General features: G+C 41.1%; 1 protein-coding gene across 4 annotated transcripts in view; it reads right to left on the reverse strand.

Moving 5' to 3' along the window:
* pax5 (paired box 5) overlaps positions 1 to 24441 on the reverse strand; it is a 56129-nt gene that overhangs the window by 12645 nt on the left and 19043 nt on the right. For 2 of the 4 annotated variants that reach the window (XM_084931287.1, XM_084931288.1), the window contains exons 4-8: positions 24040 to 24104; positions 21012 to 21137; positions 13531 to 13631; positions 5912 to 6044; positions 326 to 427 (exon numbers count right to left, since the gene is read on the reverse strand). In XM_084931287.1, the coding sequence (XP_084787413.1) occupies positions 326 to 427; positions 5912 to 6044; positions 13531 to 13631; positions 21012 to 21137; positions 24040 to 24104 (527 nt within the window). Of the gene's footprint in view, positions 1 to 325; positions 428 to 5911; positions 6045 to 13446; positions 13632 to 21011; positions 21138 to 24039; positions 24105 to 24441 lie in introns of all 4 variants that reach the window. The other 2 variants (XM_084931284.1, XM_084931286.1) reach the window with 1 other exon arrangement.

Below are 24441 nucleotides of genomic sequence, written 5' to 3' on the forward strand. Positions count from 1 at the left end.
CAAACATCCAGCAGGAACTTAGAGGATATGTACGTAGAGATGGGTTGACATCATGTGTGGCGAGAGATGACAGTTACTGTAAGGGAAAGCTATGTACATTAAAAGTAAAACAGCTTTAGCAAGTGTGCATTTGCCATTACTCATTTTGTGGTGACAAGTCTCCACTGTGGGAAGAAAAAGTAAGTAAGTTGTAAATATATTCATTTCAGTATGACCTGCTTTTAGGCTAGGTTTGAGGCAGTGTTGCATACTTGCGTGCTTAGAGAAGGTAACATCAGTGTAAGGTGATGGAAACATGACTGTGTGTGTGTGTGTGTCTACTCACCAGGTACCATTCCAGTGAGGGAGGGGGTGGAGTAGCTGCCCTGTCCAGTAGGAGGGACATGAGGAGGGTAGCCTGGCAGAGTGGTGCTGGCTAGATCTCGACCTATAATCAAACACACACACACATTTGTTGTCATCAGTGTATTCCTACTATAAGTGCTATTACACTGCCCTGTGTCAAAAAATAACATTTCTACTGTTTTCCAGAAAATAATTAATGTTACATAATTCACTGATGCTGAGTTGAAAAATGGCAATAAAACTATCATCACATTCAATTTTGTCACAAAATGTGAATCCATTTTTCGCATAGGGCCCATTTTTACTCATTAAAATTCAGCTTCTTTAAAACAATTCACATATTTTTATAGGTTTCTTTTAACTGGACAGAATAAACAATTGACATGGATGCAAAGTTACTGCTTTTGTGCAGTAGGACAAAAGGCTGGCTCTGGAGCAACCTGGATCGTGCTCACAACCCACTGCACCCAAAAGATCTTCAGCATCACCAGAATAAACGAAGTCATCATCCATTAGAAAGAATGGAATAAGATCCTTCTCACAATGCCCATAAGAGGAAAGTCCGGTTCCTGGAGCCAGGAAGCTTTTCTCACTGAGTCTAGACTCAAGCATCTCATCTGCTTCCTTTGCCAGATCCAAATCTGGTACTAAGTCATTTAACTCTGACTAAGTGAATAACCGGGGGACAACTGAGACACTATAAAAGATCTTCAAAGTCTTCATCACTACATTGTTGCAGGCAAAACATCATCAGACTCCTTTCTCTCATCAACTAAGCCAGTGCTGATACCAAAATAAGCAAAACATACCCTTTTCTTTTCTTTTCTTTCTTTCTTTCTTTCTTTTCTTTTTTACAAAAAAACTGTTATTTTTTTGCTGCACTTTGGATGTAGTGAAGCTTCCACAGATGCAGCAAAAAACATCTGGATCATGATTGGCACTTGTGAAAAAATGTGATGTACTAGAAAAAAAATTATATATATATATATATATATATATTATCAAAAGCCCAAAATGATTAAAGAACAAATGATAGGTTTCATACAGCAGTTATGACATGACAATGTTATCAGTTTAAGTATTAATTCTAATTTAGCATAATCACATTAATGTGTCGTTGATTGGTACCTGGGTTTAATGACCTTTAATTGTTTCTTGTTGGACCAGAAGAAGACTTTTAGTGCTAAAATACATTTAGCAATAACTGCTATAAATACAGAAATAGTGCTGACCACAGAGAGTATAAAAGCCTCTTTAATAAAGTAATGGGCTCAACATAAAACAAAATAAAAAAAAAAATAATAATAATTGAGGTTTAAAGGAAAATTGATTAAAACCAAACTGCAAAATCTTTCTCACAGTGATGAGTGATTTCAATTAATATCACTTAATGAAAAAGGTAAGCAGTGTTTTTATTTTACTAAATCATGCAGGAGCAGGGCATCCTTTTTTCCTTTTGTTTCCTCCAGTCTTGTTTTCCATCTCCTGGCATCTATTAATTTACCAACTTCCCCCGTCTCTCGTTACCTGAATCTCCCCCTCCTTGCTCTGTCTGTCATTTGGTGGATAGGATATATAACTGCATTAGACTACATGACAGTGTGTCGACCCAAATCATTTCTCTATGTTTGCGCGCAGTAGACACTGGAAGTGCGTGGAGAGGGTGCCCTCCATTCATCATCATCATATACACACACTCAACCACACACACATGCATCAACACCCTCCTCCTGCCCCCTGCACACACACATTTATCATCATCATAAACAGCTCGGATGCTAACACCATCAATCCCATTCACTTCCCTTCCACTTAACCACCACTAACTAAGTGAGGAGGAGGAGGAGGAGGAGGAGGAGGAGGAAAGGGGAACAAGGTGGGAGAGGAAAATACAGAATATAAAAAACAAGAGGAACAGAAATAGCAAAAAGCAAAAAAGAGCAAACAGGTACGAGAATAAGAGAGGAGGGATATGTGCTAGAAGGTCAACAGCCGTAGTAGATAAATATTTCTTTTCATGAGATAAAGTGAAATGGTTTGGACATATGACTGGGAGGGTTAGTGGATATATTAGAAAAAGGATGTTGAAAAAGGAGCTGCCAGGCAGGAGGAAAAGAGGAAGATGAGGCAAGGTGGTTGACATGCAGAGGGTTGGTGTGGCACAGGTGGAAGCTGGGGACAGGGTGAGATGGGGACGGATGAATGGCTGTGGTGACACCTAAAGAAGAAATTGTTGAGTAAAAACAATATCACAGTATTAGTTTTCTCCATCTCCCATATAAGTAACCATCCTGCACTCAAAAGTATTTTAAAGAAAGTATTAAAAGCTTAATTCAGTCATCCGGTATGGCAACCTGGATTTATAATGTCACAATCTACTATTTTATTTATATTTTATTTAGTATTTTATAAACTGCCTGTACATTATATTTGTTTGAAATTTATGGTTCATACATTGAATAAAGACTCAAGAACATAGACTGTACAGTAAAGATGGACATAGGAGATTGGCATGAAAAGTGTAGCCAATGCTGAAATGCTTTAAACTAACAGTACCGATAATGACCAGCAGAGGGCAACTCCTCAGGTCTGATTGTGTGAAAAACATCCCATTGTTCAGTTTATTTATTACTTTTTTAAATGTTTTCCTCACGTTTCAATTTTTAATAGTATTTTTCGATACAGCATGATGAAATAAATTATGATCCTATTCAGAGTACAATAACCAATAAGCAGGATGTGCTTTAGGGATTTGCTACTCTTGAATTAACAATTCAAAACAATGTAGACCTGCAGTGTGGTTTTTCAGTCAGATCTATGCCTTGCTTGTTTATGAGTTACACAAATACACATCTGGTCAGTTTTGTGTTGTTTTTTGTGTGTGTTTTTTTGTTTGTTTAGTAAGTTGTTGTTTATCCTATTTAATATCACACTGAATAACCCCTAACCCTAATCAAGCTAGCAACTATTGTGAGCATTAGCTTAATAAAGGATCATTTTAAAAGACCAATAAAGAATATGAAACTGCAGAACAGCAGTCCACACACAAACAGGCAAAATCTAATGGCTAAGGAGATGTTATGCAAGTGGACAAATCATTAATTGTAAAAGGTCCTGCTCTGGTCAAACAAAATTCAGCCAATAAAAGCAGCACACTGTTGTTTTAGTTTGAGTATCTTTGAAAAAGTGGAGCAGGAGACTGGCAGATGCATTAGTCTAATGTCTGCAGTGATGCAGAGGCTATAACAGGATGTTGTGGAGAAGAGAGTTGAGCGAAAAGCAAAGCTGTTGATTTACTGGTTGATCCGCATTTCTATCCCTGCCTGTGATCATTGGCTGTGGGTAGTCAATGAAAACTTGAGGATGGATGGATGGATGGATGGATGGATGGATGGATGCATGGATATTATTGCAACCCATCAAATATTTGTTGAGCCATTTCACTCAACACTATTTAAAATATCTAGTTTCATAAATAAAAGGTCTGAGATCAAGGAAGTTGAATGGCTGGCAAACATTGTCATATCTATGGATAATGTGGCCTCCAATTACATTTCAGAAAGTATACATAGATAAAAAATCCCAACTGTACATGTTCCCATGCTAGGGAAAGTGGACAAATGGAGCAATAAAAGAAAAACAGCATTTATGGTCCTTATCAGCAAAAAATGAACATCTTAAATGCTTTCATTTTTCTGTCCTCTTTACTTCCTATTTCCCTCTGCACCTCCCTCCCTACTTGTGTTTCTCCCTCACATATTGCTTCCCCACTCCAGCCTCTATCTGTCCCTCTCCGCCTCCTCTCTCCTGTCTCGTGTAGTAAAGTTTTTCTCTGTGTTTGACGCGACAGCGAGGCATTAGTGCAGACGGGCTACTCATCCGCTCAGGGTCAGTGCACAGGGCAAGGAGGAGAGGGAGGAGAGGCTGAGAGAGAGGAGAGATGGACTCTCTACAGCCCAACTTAGAGGGGGCAGACAGGGCCAGATCCTCTGAGGTGTGTATGCATGAGTGTGTATGTACACGAAAGTGCACACAGCGTATTTGTGCATATGTTTGCCAGTTGTATTGATGTATCTGTTCTCCACAGCTTTCCTGCAGAGGTCAACGAACAAGTACAAGTCTCCTCCACGCTCACTTGCAGCTACAGATGAACACACATCCTCTGCCTCTCTTACTCTCATACTGTCTGCCTATCTAACTCTCCCATTTCAGCCAGCCATCAAAGCAACACATGTCAAACCTGGAGGGATCAAGCGGGCACAGTGTGTGTCCCTTTGTGTGTTTTTGTGCTATAGTAGACTGGGTGAAGTTCAGGATAAAATAAAATGCCCTACAGATTTGGAAAGACCTTAGACTTGAGGGATGAGAGTGTGAGCGTTGCTCTACAGCATGTGTCCAGTGTATCACCACTTCAAGGATGCAATAACATTGCGTCAAACACACAGACGTCTGATTCCCTTGAGGGAGCTCTATTCTCAGGGAAAAGACAGGCAAGGAAATGTATGCATAATATTCAGAAGGTGTGTGTGTGTGTGTAACAGAATGTGTGTGTTTGCATGCATAAGCAGAAATGGAAATTTTTATCTTGCTCTCTTTTGCTCATGCTCTCCGTGTCTCGCTCTTTCTCTCTTCCAACACGAGCAGGTAATATTCCTCAGTGGTTTCAGGCGGCAAAAACGAGCCCATTCCCAGATATCCCAAATTCCCAGCTCTATGATTCCCCTCATTACAGATGGGAGCGTCAAAGCCTTGTCCAAGTGCTCCCTGGTCTACTCTTAATTAACCACTGCCTCTCCCAGTGCCCCTAAATGGAAAAGGAGGACTAGACGAGGCTCTCACTTTTCATCCATCCTTCCACCTTTCTTTTCCTCCTTCCCTCTGAGTTTCCTTCCTCTTTTGAGATCCAAAGCGTTAAGCTCTTTAAGCCCTGACAATTTTGGAGCTCCTGCCACTGCTGAGGTAGACTTAAAAAGCCTTTACTTTACTCTCTGTGTGTGTGTGTTGTTTAAATACGACTGTCAGAGCTCCAGCTAAAGCTTGACTCTAAAGTATAAAACACCAGAGTTTTGTCTTCTGACTGAAATATTTTATGGAATTTTTATGTGTGAATTATGGGATTGTGCAGCAATAGGTTAGCAGTTTTAATCCTAAAACTAAACAAAACCAAGCAATCTTTTAATTCTCTCTTTAAAAACAACAACAAACATTCACATTTTTTTGTGTAACCAAATAGGAGGGTAGTAATTATAAAAGAATTCAAAATCTCACTCTTCATAGTACACATGCACTACTTTTTTAGTCTCTTTCATACATAAAATATCCACAACAGATCATTCCACTTCTAAGACATTTGCTCCTCTAAAAGGCAAAAGCAACATGAAGAAAAGAAATGTGTACAGAAACTGATTGGAAACGGGTCATTACCAAGTGAAGCTGAGGTTGGAAAAAATAACTGAGTACAAAACTTCATGGGAAAATTAACATTTATATGAAAACTCTTTATTTAGTCATTTCAAAATGTCTCTCAGAGGTGAAGTTAAGATTATTAGCTAGGTGTAACTTTTACCTGGAACTAGTGAGTAGGACTGTGGACCAGAGACGCTGGCTCCTAACTCTGCCCCTGTGCCCGGATTGGCCAAACTGTTCTTCATCTCATCCAGTCCTCCTGCTAATGAAGCCATGGCTGAATAATCTGACGTCTGGAAGAAAGGAGGAAGTAAACAAAGGGTAAACTTATTAACAAAAATTGAAAACAACAAGTACATGTTATGAGGCTAGCTTGCTGTTAGATCTAACGCGGATGCAGTGTTTGTTACATCCTGCTACATTTTCAGCATGCTGCACTTTCCTCAGAGCAGAGAGCAAAAGCGCTTTAGAATGAACACAAACTCACAGACACACACAGACTCACACGCACATACAGAAACACACCTACAGCTGAGAGTTTATTGATCTGTTTACAAAGACAGGGATTTACTGTACAACCAAGTCCAACAGTCTATAACCACAGGATCAGCTTGCTCTTTCTCTTCATCCCTCACACACACAGGATACATAGACACACGTATATATATCCACACATACGCGCTGGCATTACATAGACCACGGCTAACACAAAGCCTCTTGTCTCCCCAGATACCAACAACAATAAGAACTGTGATCATCTCAGCACACCTATACACGTTCTCCCAGTGGTGTTAACCCAGCATACACACACACTGCAAAAACTTAAAAAGCACTCAGAGAAGGCTGAAGTGACAAAACAATATGTCACTGTCTGAATGTACAGTTTCTTTAGAAACAAAATAATATTGAAGTTTAAAAAAAGGAAGGATGAAAAGAAATAAAGAAACATGTGATAATGTGATCCAGACAAAAAAACACTGCAAAAAAACAAAACAAAACCCACAAACACATGAAAGGAAATTAGCTTAACTAGCAAGACACACAAAAGAAGAAAACCAGAAAATACAACAGTATGGTCGTACAGTACACAAATGTCGAATAACTCACTGTCCACAACATGGGTTATGATCTTTGGATCATACGGACATAACTTTGAAAGAGGTCTTTAATAACCCAGCCTGGCTGAAAGGCAGTGAGATGGGTGGATAATGGAAACTGTCCGCTAACCTGTGTTTGACCCCAGCACAGAGTCACGACCCATCCATCCTCATTTCTCTACTAGACAAGTGTGTGTGTAATTATGTGTGGTCCAGACATTACTCATCATGCAGGGACTTAAATCACTGTACACAGTGACTTACTGGGGACTTACCCCTTATTGGGACAAAATCCCCGTCATGCAAATGATTACATTTTAAGGTGAATATATGTCTTTTTCATAGTGTTAGGCAGGTAGGTAAAGGTTAAAGTCATGTATTGACCTCTGAAGTCAGAGATACGCACATTACCGTGTGTGTGTAATAATAATAATAATAATAATAATAAAAATAATAAAGGCTGTGCAGAAATTGACACTTTAAAAAAAAAGGCTGGCTCTCAGCATCAGGAAGTTTAAGCTCATCTGTTCCTTAAAATGCAGAAAAGGAAGTAACATCATAAGTAAGTCAGTGCAGAAAAGAGGTGCACTAGAAATAAAAATGTGGGGCTTACAATAAAATATTTAAGTCCATTCCTTGGTGACTTTGAGACAAGTGATCATATAAATAAACCTTCCATTACAGCAACAAGCAAATGCAAGCAAAGCATACAGGCAAACACCATTCATTACTCTGTGGCCACAATTAAGACTGTGTGGAGTAGTACATTCAGTCGTTTGCTCATTAAATCTGTCTATTGTGTTAATTGACTACTGCGAGGTAAGCTTTAGCTCTTTTTTAGGTAAGAGTTCATGTCACATGAATGTTTCTGCAGCAGCGTTTTTAACCGGAAAGCCATAATGACTGAGCTAACTAAACTGCTCTCAGTCAGCTTCAATTAATTTGTGTATGTACTAAACAGCCCTACTCACAGTATTGGAAAAGAGACACATATTCATCTGGAGTTCGGCAATTAAATATAAGCATAAAGTGTATGATTATTTAGGGGTGGCTTAAAAAAAGCTTAGTAAGTTGGTCATTAAATTCTCCTCCTGACTGCATTTCGAAGCACACTCGACCAACACACTGAACCTCAAACTGTTCCCACTGTATGAGTAAATAAAACTGAGCAAATGAAATATTGCACTTTATCGCATGAAATTCCTTCTGTAGCTTTTCCTCCCATTCAGTTACTACTGACCTGTGTGTGTGTGTGTGTGTGTGTGTGTGTGTGTGTGTGTGTGTGTGTGTGTGTGTGTGTGTGTGTGTGTGTGTACACTAATGACACCAATCAGAATTTCCTTTAGGTGATGAGGTGAGAGTTTTGCACTGACCCTTTTAATGCGTCTGCATCTGTGTGTGTGGAGGTGTAAGTGTAGGCGTGTGTTTGTGCTCACTGACCTCTTAAACACCCCTGTGCTCGTCAACACACAACACAACCACTGGACTGTGACCTGCCAAATAAGAGCTTACGCAGTACACTACACACATCCTCCCTCACTCTCTCTCTCTCTCTCTCTTTGGACTTCAGACACACTTTTAAGCTCTCTTTTCTCTCGCACATCAAACACATCACACCTGTAGTTTCTTCATCCAATCATATGAGCTATCACTGCTCAGCCGCCCTCCCCCCCTTTCTCTTGGCCGCTCTCTGTCTTATTATAATGGTGTCTAATGTGTCCATGTATCCGTGTGTAGATGGGGGCCAGGCAGCAGCAGCACCAGAGAAGAAGGGGTCTGCCGTGGTAATTGGCCATGATGAAGTTTGGCCAGTGGGGTGACAGGCCCGCTAAGGAAGATGGATCATTCTCATTCGCCCCCGTAAATGTTGTCAATTCCACCGCTCATACAGCGCCATCAGCCCTCATCAAAGAGGAGGGACGCAGCTGCCGGGCCATGGAGGGGTTGGGGTTTGGGGTTGGCGATGCTGATGGGGAGGGGTTGTTCGGGGCAAGATGGGAGGAAGCAAGTAAAGGTGGCAGGAGGGGGACCTGGCAGATATAAAGGGTCGCTATAAAGAAATAATAAGGAATAAGGAGGAGACAGGAAATGGGGCTGAGATGGAGGGAAATGCTAATCGATTGATAAATTAGTGGGATAGAGAAAAGAATGTAGAGCAGGGCACTCAGCAGCAGCAGCATCCCACCAATATATGGTAATACTGAGAACTTGGTCATTTTTAGTTTTTCTTCTGTGACCAATGAGTTAAAGCATTTGAAGTTAACTAACTCACAAACTTTACATTGCTTTGAATCCTAAATCTTCACATTCTTGGATCTGTCACCGAAAGTGGACTCCCAGGATCAAATTTCACTTCATTACTCCACTAAAGTTACACATCATGGACGGCACTCACTGTTTTCAGTGTTTTATTTTCATTTTATATAAATGCAGCACTTTTTTTAGACAACAATTTCTCATTGGTTGATTGTTGCTGTCTGCTTCGATGCATTTTCTCCTTTCTTGTTTCGTTAACTCTGTCTTCTAAAGGGTTAACAGATAGCAGTCCTTTATCATAACACTTTAACTCTTTAAAAGCAGCTGCACTAAGTTTTAATCTCACTCGTTCTATCACCGTGTCTCTTCCACGCAGCAGCTTGGTCTGCTGAGTCAGAAATGGGACAGATGTGCCCAACCCAGCCAGAGACACACACATAAACACAAACAAACACACAAATACACACACAGATCGGCCCTTCTGTACCATTTGCATAATAGTATTTCCTATTTTCACCACTTCCAAAATAGCTCGTGATTTCTCCATCTCCTACTCTCTCTCTCCCATTCGCCACATTGGCTTGAGTGCTCCTGATGGAAAATTGCTTGACTATAAACAAATACAATTCCCTGAGTGGCCCACAGACTGAGACAGGGATTGTGGGGAAGGAATTTATCTGTGCTCAAACTGAGCGTGGCAGCAAGGGGAGGATATTCATTTCCAAACAGGCGTCTCATGGAGGCTCAGCTCCTTATGAGTCACGGGGCCGCTGTAGGCCACATGAGTGGAAGTTTTTACATTTTTTATACTTAATTAATTTATCTAAGTTTTGCAGTTGTTTACTGTTATACTTCTTGTATGCATGATAAAAAAAAAAAAACCTAGAATCCTCCTAGAATCAAAAAGTGTATCTTTTACTTTTCAGTTAAATGTGTGAACCACTACACTCTGGAGCCATCAAATTCAATCTCTAACTCCACTGTGAAATTTCCTGCAGGATACTTTAATAAGCTCATGCTATAAAGCGATGAATTTTGCGTTATTTCTAGTTTCCCGACTACTTGTTTTCTCTTGATTTATTATTTGTTGTGTGGGGAAAACATTCTGCGGTCAATGATGAGATGAACTAGCTGAAATGACCTGAGATGCATTCTTCATTTTTGCGTTTAGTGCAGCAGTAAAGAGTAGACAGGAAAGAGGGGAAGACACAAAGGGTCAAGGGGCGGATTCAAACCCGGGCTGCTGCATTTCAGCCACAGGGCATCTGAGCCAAACTGGACCCCAAGATAGAAATCCTTTTAAGTAAAGAAAAAAATCTATAATATCAGTCTCCTTTTTCTCCGTCCACATCTCAGTATAAACTGGTTGGTACTGGGGTGGGCGTTTGGACCCAGGGCAGCACGGATGGGCCGGGGTGCTTGTCAGCCCTGCTGATTTATCACCTGGGTAATAGAAAGTGATTGAAGGGAAATTCAAATGAACTGTCTCTGACAGGCACACATGCAGACACACATACGAGCACGCACACATAAATTAATAGCGGGGCTTAATAGACTACAGGGTGAAGTGGAACAAGAGCAGGAGAGGCAGATGAGATAAAAGCAGGGCTTGTTAGGAAAGAAAGATAAAGAAAAAGGTCTGAAATAAACAGGATAGACGAGTAACTACTGCTGACAGATAAAATAAGATTTGCTTGCGAGCAGTATTGCTTTTGGTCTCTTCAAGTGGGACGAAGGAAGACAAAATAATGAGTAAGCCTCATGTTTTAGTGCAAGAAAGCTAAAAAATAATGAGGAGCTTGACGTAACCACTGAGATTACAGTTTATTAGTATAACACCTGAATCTGAGCCTCTTGCTCTTCTGTCTTTACTTTGGTTTTCACAGTTTTGGACACGTCTTTGTCCGATGCACACACACTGACACGCGTTTCGTAAAAGACGACCCCATACAAAACATCACCAGCAGGGACAAATCTGTCAGGAATGTCAGTCGCAAGGCAGGGTGACCCTCCTTGACCATAACCCCACCAATAGTGGTTACTGCGCACACTCACGCACACATGTACACACACCTCAGCCCACATACCAAAGAGCCTAAGCTGTGGCTGTCAGCGTTAAGGCTAAGAGTGTCAATCATTCCCAGTGGGAAAAAGGGGGGTTAGCAGAGGTGGAGGACCAGATAGTCATGTAGATTTGTGTGTGTGTGTTTGTGTGCATGCGGTTGTGATTGCTTGGGTCTCTTTGTAATGCACTTCTTAAAGCCAGTTTGACCCCAGTTTGATTCCCCTATCCCAGACGCCGACCCCAGTGGCTTGACCAGGCTCAGACAGGACACTGACCTATGAATCATGGGTATTATAGTCTTGAGTCCCAGTCTATAGAGCTACTACAGCCAATCCCTGTCGACCTCTCGCCCTGTGCCACTCAAGTCCCCATGTCGGTCAGAGGAAAGAGAATGGACTAAAAAGCCAAACTCTGCCCTGTAGGTCTAAGGCTGCAGCCTATTTATGCTTCCATACACTCCGACTACTCGGGAGTTTGCTTGTACTCTTGCCCTTGGCACTGACTGAATAAATAAACCAGAAGCAGTGTCAGCTTGAAAGCTTGCTGAAACAAAAATTTCATTTTGAAACATTGGCCAAATATTTCCTTAATATTGACCCTTGGGCTGCTGATTAGAAGGCATCTGAGAAAAGGTAGAGAGAATACAAATGCTAGCTTGTTGTCATTTTGTTATTCAGCATACCACTTACACCTGTCTATTCCACTCAGATTTACATTAATTTACTCCTGAGAAAGGGCGGGAGGTCAATTTAGATGCAACATTAGGACACACAGACACACCCTTTCTCGCTCTCTGTTTTCTCATCTCGTTTTTTCTCTTTTTCTCTCACATGCAAACGATGACACGCATACGCACATTCCCAAGACGCATCAGCATGCGGACAGCGGCACTGCCGTCCCACCAAGCAGCAGGAAGTGAGGTCATAATGAGAGTCGGGTCAATATGTTCATTAACCCCTGTAGTGTGTCTACATTATAGGAACATCAATAGAGCAGGTCTGACTCATCACAGTGTCTATCAGACCAAAGAAACACACAGCGGTTTGTCAAGCCAACAGTGAAAACACGACTTGATGCTGACACTTTGAGAGCTCACAGCAACATGAAAGAATTGGGAAAAAGACAGGATGAGTGAAGCGCTTGGATAGAGAGAGAGCTTTTTTAAAATGGGATTATTTGTTGTGCAATGTGACAGCAGTCAACAACATTGACATGGCATGGCAAGGCATAGCAGGCAGGCTTTTTTTTTCTAAAAACAGAGACAAATATTTTATATGACAGTCAGATAAACCTTAACTGTTAACTGATAAACTACAACCTAATCTGGCTTCTGTACTATGTAAATCCCAAAATAGTCCATTACATTTTAAGCTTTCCTGCCTTACATTTATTTTCACTATCAGCTACAAAAAAAATGAATTTTGCACCTGTGTCCACTGGAAAACCCAAATAACTGTCATATTGGTGGCAGTTTGAAACTCCTGCACACTGTCTCTTTAAACGATGAGACTTGTGCCATTCTACAGTTTACTTATTGATGGAAAGACCAAAAACAACAATGTGTTAGTCTAGCGGTGTTTGCTTTAATTTTGTTTGCATGTGTGGCACGCAACCGTTGAGCATTAGTTCTTGGATGTTTTTATTTGGAGATTCCAGGTTGGTGAAAGTAGGCCGTCTTCTAATCAAAACATATACCCTGGTGTAAAAAAAAGCGTATTCTTTTATATATTGTGCTTATTTTTTGTCAGAGATTGTAAATTAAAAAAAACACACGTTCTGAAAAGGATGAGAGGCCCTTTAACCTCTGTGCTGCAGTTACACCTACATCCCAGGTAGGCCCATGTATTATTTTCTTGACTATAACCAGAGGTGGTGAAGGGCCACGGTTAGCAGGATGAAAAAAATGTATGTCTTTGAACGAGGAGAAAGCACTTGTTAGTGGGGAAACATATTTGTTGCTTTGGATCTTTTCATGGTCTTGTAAACAGTAAGAAAAAAATGTCTGAACTCAGCGAAAAAAGACTTACAGTATAGGATGGCTGAATGGCTGTTGTGCTGTGACAGTGACTTGAAGTACACTGCTGTGTCTGGTGGCCGTGAGGTGATAACACAGGAGACGCCACTTCTGCTTTAGTCAGCTCCTGTTTGTTTTTCATGAGTGGTTATCTCCTGTCACAGCCCCTATTTTTCATTAGCCCACAAATACATTCTTGTTGACTCCTAACCTCTTCCCAACCTCAGCCTCAGCCCAGAGCCTGCACGATGCCTCGCCCTTACCTTGCCAGAATCAGGGCTCACATAGAGGTCAGAGCTGGACTGGATTGGACAGGATGGCTGTCTGTCAAAGAGGCGGTCCAATACCTCGATCTGCTGTGGCGAGAATAGCTCCCCTCTCATCTGCTTCCTGAGGAAGTCCCGCCCACTGTGGCCGTGTCCATTGGCCAGCGGTGACTCCTGCAAACCTGCACAGAGAGGACAGGTGAAAGGAGAGGGGTTAGACAGGCTGTAAATGCAGAATTTTTAAGAGAGGAATGATAACTGAAAGGGAGAGGAAATGAGCAAGATAAAAGGAAGCTTTTGTGAGTCTGGTTTATGTTATGGAGGGAAAACCCAGACAGACAGCGATAGAGGAATGAAGGGAGTAGTGAAAGCGTGTGTTGACAATATAAATCACTAAGACAGATGTGGAGAAAGAAGTTAGTGGACTCAAATGAACTCCAGTGAACTGATTTAAGACTGAGCGACTTCATAGATTGTGGAGGCTCAGAGAAAATGGTATACAAATGCAATCCATTACCAAGCATACGCTGTCTCTCCTTCTTGATCTCTAAAAAGTACACTCTCTCCTCTCATATATACACACTTGTCCGTCCCCTCTCGTCGTATCACACATACACACACATCCACACAAATATATATTGCCATGGTATCAGTATTAGACTGTGAGCTCTCGTATCCTGCAGTTATTGCAAGGCTGAGGGACTGAACGAGACAATTATAAGAACTCTGAAGAGTCGCGGCCCACAAATGATTAGAGAAGAGAGAACGAGAGAAAAAGATAAAGAGAAAAAGGGGATGAGGGTGAAAATCCCCACTATAGAGCCAATTCAGCGTTCCAAACCACTCCTGAGAGCCTATTTTAGTCCTGGGGGTCACTGTGTGTTTAGTGTGTGTATGTGCGTGAATGTGTGTCCAGGGTAGTGATATGACAGACAGGTGGAGAGGGGGGAGGGGGCTTCAAATATATATATATATATTTTTCCATTTGGACTGAAAATACAGATTCATTTGCACCAGACTAGTTCTAATAAAAAAAAACTGAAGAAAGAAAGAAAAAAAATGTCTGTCTAACCATATTTAACCTCAAGGGATGCTTCCTGTTTTGAAATTCTGTAGTTGTGGATAACTTTTAATACCACTACATGTAGTTACTGAGACCTGTGCTACTGCAGGGGAGACTATATTCTTTTTTATAAAGGTTAGAGTGTTTGTTAAAATGTAGTATTTCAGATTTAATGACTTCAAAACTACAGAAACAGCTTTTGGGTGAGTTTTGCTAATCTGATTGTATAAGTCAGTGAGAATTTTAAATTACTTCTTATTTCATTTATGAGCAGGAAACATTTTTCCTAATGACTTTGTGGTCTTATTTACTAGTTTTCAAGTTTTAATTGTATTCATTTTGTTGAATAGTTGTTACCCATCTGTATAAAATAGATGATAAATCAGAGTATAATTCACTTTGTAATAAAGAAGTAACTGAGATTTCAGCTAAGGACTGAGCTGAGACAGGATAGTAATCTATAAGAATGACAGGTTTCCTCTTTAACATAGTTTTACTTAATTTTATTCATTCTTTATTTGTTCTAGTCACATTCCTAAAAACATAATCTAAAAAAGGTTTTACGACATAAGCAAGAATTACTGGTTTAAAGCTAAGATGCAATGGGTTTTAAGTTTAGCTAGATTACATTGAGGAAAATAAAGTGTTTTGTGAGTATACCTGAGGAGTCAGAATTAATTGATCCTTTGTACAAGATAAGAGGATTATGTAAGTGTACATTTTACATCCACAGTAGCCTAATAAGGAAACTGACAGTTTGTTTGTTTGTTTGTTTTTCACTTTTTTTGTTGTTTTGGTTCATTATTTAAGTGATCTCTGTGCACATCCAAGAGTGACAGGCGCAACTAAGACTATGTTAAAACATTTGGTAGATTGGCATATGGCACTGTGACGATATAGAGGTTAGCACTTCTCCTCTAAGCAGGAGGTTCTGGGTTTGAAGTTGTTTGTGGGCTGTGGCCTTTCTGTGTGAAGTTTGTGTGATCGCAATGTGGCTGGATGGATTTTTTTTGATAGTCTAAAAAGTTTCAGGTTAAACTGGCTATAGGTGTTAGTGCAAATGCACCAGGATAGACTGAAAACCTTTCCTGGATGGATGGATGGATGGATGGATGGATGGATTACAGTCCCAAAGCTGGTTGCAAAATGTTTGCTTACAGTTTGATGTGTGTTAGCTAAATTTCAAAAGTTGATAAAAAGGATCAGTCTTGGCACAACCTGTGGCTTTGGATCAATTCAAAGACTTCTAGGAAACCTTTAAATCTTCAGACAGCATCCAGCTCATACTACAGTGCTGTGTCACACACTAAACCTCCCTCTACATCTTCAGTACACAAAACCCTCTCTCACAAACAGAGGTTTGATCATAATCTCTCTCTCACACACACACACACACACACACACACACACACACACACACACACACACACACACTCAAAATACAGATGCTGGGAGTAGTGTGAGTGTATGGTCCAGGTCTCCGGTGACAGACCAATCAGGGTGGGAGATAAAGCCAGTATGATGCTTTAGCCTGGTAACCCAAGGCAACCCATTTAATCCCACCGGCCAGTCCCCATGATGGAATTCAATTGATCAATCATGTAGCTCTGATGGCACCATTTCAGCCAGCTTATTGCTTTCTGCTTTCTCTCTGTTGCACACACAAACTCTCTCATATGTGCGCAGACACACACACACACACACACACACACACACACACACAAATGCACCCTGAAAGACTGACCTGTGTCTGTCATGGTGGAGCACCCACAAAGAACCAGAGAAAGACAGAACAGGGGAGATGACAGAACCTGCTGTAATCGAGCAGTAAGAACAAAGCTTTTACTTATGATAATCAATATTGTCCATTCATCTGTATGAACTTGTGTAAAGGTGTGTGTGTGTGTGTGTGTGTGTGTGTGTGTGTGTGTGTGTGTGTGTGTGTGTGTGTGTCTTGAGGTGTGCATGCATGGGCCTTGGTATGGATGTGATTGAGGCTGTGAGTGTGGGTGGGTGGGTAGCTTGATATCCGGCTGGTCTCATTGTATCCATGGATGGGTAAAGAAACTCATTGCCGTGACGGGTTAAATCCTATTCACTGTTGGATGCGTGCACACACACACACACACACACACACACACACACACACACACACACACACACACACACACAGCTGCCTCTATCTCTGTGATTCAGTCTCAGAAGGGAAGCGCTTCTCTTCCCTCTTTTTCAGAGCAGAACAAAACAAACAATGAGCCCTTATTGTTCTCTCCTTTCTGCCTTTTTCCTCTCTCTTCCGCCTTCTCTGTCTCTCTCTCTCTTTCTCCCTCCCTCCTGCCTCTCTTGCTCTCTCTCCATCACAGTCGTCTTCCATAACAGCCTGCTGCTGCCATTTTTCCCAAGAATCCAGAAGCAGTTGAATTATTAAATCCAAATACCCTAAAGAATTAGATGAGTTGTCACTTATTTGTCTGTTTTCCTGCCTGCTTATACATGCATGTCTGCAGAGGTTAGAACACCACCAGTGTGCTCCTTTTTGCTCTTGACATAGATAATCATGCTGATAGCCCAAGTGTCACAAGTCTGACCTCACAGCCCCAGCTCTTCCCTGCATGTGTGTGTGTAATGATTTTTTTTTGTCTGTGAGAGTGTGTATGTGCCTGATCCAAACTCCAGAGATCAAAGTTTTTGTGAGCCGGGAGGAGCTACGCGCGAAGGGCGACAATCCCCTCCCTCCACCCTGCATCTCTTGCTCACTCCCAGCATCTTTTATTTTGTAAGCTGCCTCATGTCACAGTGGATGCACAGGGGGGTGAGAGGTCAATCTGGCATTCTGGGTAAATGCCATTGAAACTATTTGTTGTTGTATTTTGAAAAATGTGCATGACTTAAAAATACTGAGAGTGGATTTCCCCTCACAGATTTGAGGAAGAAAAAAACAGCACTCCCTTTAGTGACCGGCCCACCTGTCCTGAACTCCACATGCATGTTGGATGCTTGCACACACACACACACACACACACACACACACACACACACACACATACACACACAGCAGCAGCAGCAGCTTCAATGTGTAAAGTGAATAGGTTAAGGTACAATAGTCCCCTTTTGGCCCCAGAAGTCAAGTTCTTCCATTCACACCCATTCATCTCCTTTCTGGCCCCAGTCACCCCCAACTTCCCCTCGCTTTGGCTGGGGGCACAGGTCACCACAGGGTTTTACCCCCACAAACTCCTCCTACCAACACACAGGAACACATACATACACAACACAAGCTACTGATCCCTCCTTCCTGTGTTCACGTGCACAGCAGCTGTTTGATATGCTCATGGCTAACAGTTTCCATTGCACGCGTTGACGTCCTTACAAGCACATACAGCAGATATGATATGCAATGATATGATATAAAAAAACAGCAATTTCATCACAACAAACTAAGCATCATTTCACTCATACTGCGCACCTTGCAACAGATTAGGATGGCCAGACCAGCTCAGCACCAGAACTACTGATTTATGTTTTACCAGTTTTAAAAGTCAATGGCCTGGAGAACACGTTCTAATGTAGATGTGTTTTTAGCAAATCGAGGGGGCAATATTGTTGACCAGATGGCAACAGTTCAATTGAGGAGACAGTGGGGTGCCTCTTGTGAGCTAGAATATCATTTGCTTTATTTATACCTCTGTCTCTGTAGATACATTCCATTATTGAAAACATAATATTTTCCACAACACATTTAATTCAAAGAGTAAACACAATCTGCTGCAGGAATTGAGATGCTGTGGACACCAGGGAGTGTGGAGTTCAACAACATGTAGCAATGAGAGACTAAATAATTGGTGGAGGCACAAAATGAGTTGGTACCAAGTTAAAATTCAACTTCATGGGGGGTGATTGAGTGAGACAGATGCAAAGAATACCACTGACTGATGTGAGAATTATGGGAATTAGACAAGAGGTTTACCTACACTAGCAAACAGCCTGTCAGCTACAAAACAATGGATGAACCACTCTGTATGTTTACTGATGTTGGTACAGTTTACAGGCAGAGTAGCAGATGTTGTAGTGGGACAGAATATTTTCAGTAACAACTTGTTTTTTGTGGTCAAAAGGTTTCTTTTGTTCAGTTTATGTGGTCACTCCACATGCTACACTATAAGCTTATGGCTTAAGCACATTGCGAAGCAATTTGTAACTAGTTATACTGGTTTATCAGCAGGGTTGGTGGCCACTGTTAATCCTCTCTGTCACATAGGAGGCTCACTAAAAGAGTATGGGCTGCATATGTAATAAAATGCCTGTTTATTAAGCATGCAGACCATGCCGCCTTAGGATCATCAGAGGATTCAGCTAACATTAACCTGCTCTAATAAATGAATTAATAAATAAAAATAAGAGCTGCAGTGTGTTTGGGGATTTTTTTACACAAAAAACTCAGGAAAATTGCAACAGACTGACTCAAGGCTCTGCATATGACGGGCATATGGCCGTGACTCGTCGTCAGAAGCTTGCCTTATTGTTTGCCTGTGTATGTGTTTGTCTGTCCATGTCTGTGCATGCTGTTCCCCCTGTCGCCCCTTGCTGTGTGTGTGTGTCATTATCCAGCGGGGGCTGCTCTAATGGAAGCTGTGATTAGCAATGCTGTTAATTAGACCACAGAGCCAACCGCGCAGACCTCTGGCACAGAAACGCTGCAGATAAAACACACAAGCGAAACGTGACACGGAGAGACATAATGCTCGAATGATGCTTTCTGAATGCTTCAATGAAACGAGAAGTGATACAATGTTTCGATTCGAACTGTGAAATGGAAAGTCCAGCGGCAGTCATAGAAAACCGGCAGACAGAGCACACATGTAGCACATGGTGTAGTGTGTCATGCACATAAAGAACAAAGTGAAACAATAATACCGCTAATTAGGCTACAGATACTTTCCTTCAGCAACAGATCTGACTGCAGAGTTTCTGCTGAAGACAATACAGCACAGAATGGGGTGGATTAATACTTCGTATTATTTATGTCAAAGAGGCATGGATGAAATCAGTCAGAGACCAGTTTCACTGTGGCCATTCAGACTTATGATCACTAACACAGGTGAATCTGTTAATCTTTCATTCTTTACTCTGTCAGTGAGCCTAAATGTGGACATGACAATCACTGTGCTCTGTGCAAGTGCTCTGATCTTATTCAAGAGCAGCAACTAAAATCAGAGTCCCGTCAAACTTAGTGTAAAATTTAACCGAATATATCTAAAACATTTGAATTTGATTTGTTTCTCTTCAGTTCTGTTGCGCAGATATCATACATGCACATCAAGGTAAGTCAAGGTGTGCATGCGAAATAACTTAATGAATACGAAATGTGGAAAATGTGAGGGAAAATTGCCATTTTACATTTGTTTCAAGTGTTAATGTGAGAAAAGGCATTTTCCTCATCGTGTAGGTTCTTTGTCTGCCCCAGTTTTTAAAGTCTAGAGTGTGTCTCAAGCTTCACCGGGTGTTTAAGCCTGTTTTTAGAACACTATGTCACATTTGCTTTTATGGAGACACCAAATCTTCTACCTCAACCTTAACTTTGTAACATATTTTGACGTTTTATGCAGTTGCAACAGAAAGACGGAGGAAAACCCAACCAGCGGATGATCACTGAACAGGATGAGAGTGCAATTTGTTGTTATTTTTGATTGAGCTAAAACCTCATTTATCAATGGACAAACTGTTCACATAGCAAGTCAAACTTTGATCCAGTGCATCAATGATATATGTGTGTATGTCTCTATGTCTGCGTTGGGTCTAAAGTCTTTGTACTCTACTGATGGTTAAGTGGGCTGAATCCGAGCATATCAAGGTGCACCTGGGATTCACCTGGAACCTGCTGGAGTGTTCTGAAAATTCATCAGCAGTGGGAAAAGGATCCCACACTGTATCTGTGTGCGTGTGTGTGTGTGTGTGTGTGTGTGTGTGTGTGTGTGTGTGTGTGTGTGTGTGTGTGTGTGTGTGTGTGTGTGTGTTTCAGGGAGAGAGAGAGCGAAATAGCCCCCAGTGGCATTCTGTCACCCCCTCTCGCTCCGACATCTGGTCCTGTCTCATTTACCGTAGGAGACCGTCTGTGTGATGGCTTTTTAATGCCACTGACACCCCCCCACACACACCCACACACACACACACAATCAGGCAAACACGTGGAGGCATATCAGCGTACACAAATATATACATCCAGTACCTATGAGCACATACACAAGCTCGCATATACATTAGCATGCAACATTGATCAAGTATGACAGAAGTATATGATCGATAGTGCGTGCATAAGCTGGCCTCTCGGGTTGCTATTCCATGAAACACTGTTAGTAAATAAATCTGCGTTCCTCAATGAAGATGTTTTATTCACATGTCCCGTTGCTGTTGCTCGTGTGTTAGATTCTCGTGTGCCTCGTGCATCCACCAGGAAAAATTAACAAAGTGGGACATATACAAAGCATAACTGTTTGCTCACCTTCATCCCTCTTCCTCTTGCCTACATCAGCAGCTGAACTGATACCCAGAATGCCGCTGATGGAGTACGAGGAGCCGGCCGAGTCGCTGGTCACTGCTGAGACCTGTGTGGCTGGCACGGACGTTGCTGCAGACAGATCACATGACAATGCCAACACTTTAAAGGATATACCGAGAAAGCAAAAGAACACCCAAAAAAACTGATGACTGAAATGAGGAATTACTTAATCTCAGAGTCGTATTGTAAAATAAAATGGGGGAAAGCACAACACATTTATTGTGTTATGTGGACACTTACTCTTGTAAGGTGTATGATTTTATTAAAAAGGCAAAAGGCCTTAAGTGACTCTTTAACTCACTGAAACATTTGCTTTCAATAAAAAAATTACAGAAAATAAAACATAAAGAACTGCAAAGTGAGTGTAGCTTGTTCTACTATAAAGAAAAGAGTGTATTTTTTTAAATGTTCATGGTTTTACTTTATGATCACATCTCAGATAAAAGGATAAGAAAAAGAAGACAGCAAAGTGTTTTATGAATTTCTGAAATATCACAGACTGCATATTTTAATGTACTGTGTCACAAAACTCTATAAACACTCACCAAAATGAACTGAATCCAATATATTTGCGTGTGTCTTTGGATCTCATTTGAAAGCACAAATATTTAATTGAAAATAAACAGTAAGCTATAGTTTTTGTGCACAAAGCTCTTTCTGAGAAATTCTTCTGTGTGTCTGTGTGTGCGGATGCTTTTCAGGCTTGAAAAACAACAATCAAGTGTCCTTATTCATATATTTGTGGCATAAACCTCAGCATGATTGCCACACAATGTAAATCTTAATTATTCTTCTTTTTTAAAAAATCAATAAAAGTCCATTTTATCTCTCTAAATTTCACTCGGTTGTATCGGCTAAATTGAAACTAAAGGAAAAGACACAAAAGACCAGCCTCTGTTAGTGTTTTGCTCTTTGTTGTCTCTTCCTTTAATCTTCCCCCTGGAGGAGACAAGTTCTTTGCCGGGTGACACAGCGACATACTTGTCACCGCTTCAGTAACACGCACACACACACACACACGCACCCTGCAACCTCCTGACACGCAGGCACAGGCTTAAACATACAGTCGCTCACTTCTTGGTCCCTTATCTGTACCCCTGTAAGCGGACGTGGGGCTGAGTGACAGTATGGTATCCCAGGAGGGACAGAAAGGTGTGGAGACAGACATACTAATCCCCTCTCCCAGCAGACCCCCCAAACAGAGAAAGACAAGACTGAAATGGCAATAAAGAAGAAGGAGGGGGTAAAAAAAAGGCAGGTAAACCAGAGGATCAAAGTCCCTTCAAGCCGTTACTCTTTCGCTAACGACAAGGAGAGTATAATGAATGCATATCCCTCCTTTTCCCATCACTTGATTTAGCACTTCAATTATCTGATTTTCCTTTCTCTTTCTTTTCACTCTTTTTGTTATCAGAACGTAACGCTTTTATTCTGCAAATCCAAATGTTCAATTTTCTGCCTGGGAGTGGGACCCATTTATCTGTGTAATCTGTAAGCGTGTGCATGTGTGTCTCACTGCATCTAGGGTGTGTGTGTGTGTGTGTCGCTTAAATGTGAGTAAAAGGCAGGAGTCAGGGAGCAGTGTGTGTGAAATTAATTTAGATTAATAGACAATGTGCGATTATGAAGATATGAGAGACTCTGAAACACAATCCACTGCAGGGCAAAGTGAGGAAGAGAGAGAAAGGCTATCGTATCTGTGTGTACGCTGCGATATTCATCGAATAAAAGGAAATAATGTTCAAGCCATAGATGCCACAGATATAGTCTTTCAGTGTCTAACAGGGTAATTAACTGTATACTGACAAAGGTTACGGGTCCTTTATTAAAAATATATAATGAGAACCGTCCGATAAGTCCTTTAATATTTGTCAGGTTTTGGATCTCATCCAGCTGCACTTAACATAATTTTAACTCGTGCTAATCGAAACTAAAGCAAAAGTTTACCTGTTGCTAATATACTCAAACTTATTTTCAAACTACTATGTTGCTCAAACAAAACACAGCTGAATTAATCTGACATAGGGGGCAGAAAGCTGTGTATCCTTCCCCACCAATCACTGCCTGTAGCAATATGGATGAAAAAAAAATGTGTTTATGAATATGCATAGTGTAAAGTTTGGTACATAGGTCACAAGAAGTCCATTGACCTAGATAAGTAATAATTTGGTGATGTAACTGAGAAACCGTAAATATGATCTTTTCTAGCCCGTGAGAGTGTGCCTCACCAGGTGCATCCTCGCTTTGAACTTGAATATCATTGTAAATAATCAATTTCCAGTCATAACCTCCAATAATCAAAGAGTTAAATGCTTGCCAGTGTTGCTAATCTAGTACCCATTTGAGAAGGAACTGATAAAGATCTCTAATGCTTTGATATTACAATGACTTGAGCATTTTTGTTGACTTATTTATGAAACAGCTATATTTAGGATGATATGGTTTCACGCCGTGGATCCCTTTGATTGTTGTTATTGGGACTATTGTACGTCTTAATAGTTACATTGTACACTACTGTAATAATGTTACCAGTGTGCTTTCGGTTAAAGACGTCATAGCGGATGGGCCAAGAATATGAAAGCTTAATATGTAACTATTATTTTATATCCAGCCGGTCACCTTTGTTTGATCGTACCCTACCTTACTCGTTCTTCAGTCAGCTCTCGGTTGGCCCAAAAAGACAAAATGAACCTGACCATCACACAAAACTCTGGTAAAAAAGAAACAAACCCTAAACATACTTCTTACATGGAAAATGACAATCTAAAGCTGACTGTAAGGATGCAATGTAGATTTGGAACTTTGTGGCACATAGCATCGCATACTGTCTTCACACAGGTCCAGAAACTTTGTTTTCTTGTTCAGCACAGAGGATCCTCTCCAGAGAGATTTACACAAAAACACTTCTTTTGTTAAAAAAAAAAAAATTGGCTTTGATGGCTGGAAACAGGATTTTCGAACAGCAACCTACCTAGGTTGTGAGCCGACACTGAGCCCGTTTGACCAGGCTGCTGCTGAACCTTAGTCCGGATGATCCTGCAGGAGGAGAGAGGGGATATTAGTGTGTGTGAAGTGGTTTGTGTGAGTGTGCGTGAGAGAGATCCTGAGTGACAGAGAGAACATGACCATCGTGGGAGCAAAACTGTGTATATGTGTCTGTGCGTGTGTGTGTCTGTGTGTGTGTGTGTGTGTGAAGTGGCTGAGGCAGGCTGACATGGCAGAGGGGCCTCACACTTCCTGCTTGGCTGCTCATGCAAGCCTTTTCTTCCTCTTTCCTTTCCTTTTTCTTCCTTTCCTCCCCTTTTTTCCTCTCCTCTCATTTCCTTTTCTCCCTTTTCCTTTCTTTCCTTTCCTTTTGTGTCTGTTTCTTTCC

This window comes from Perissodus microlepis, chromosome 6 (assembly GCF_051167445.1).
Source record: "Perissodus microlepis isolate ML-2025 ecotype Zambia chromosome 6, ASM5116744v1, whole genome shotgun sequence".
Classification (NCBI taxonomy): domain Eukaryota; kingdom Metazoa; phylum Chordata; class Actinopteri; order Cichliformes; family Cichlidae; genus Perissodus; species Perissodus microlepis.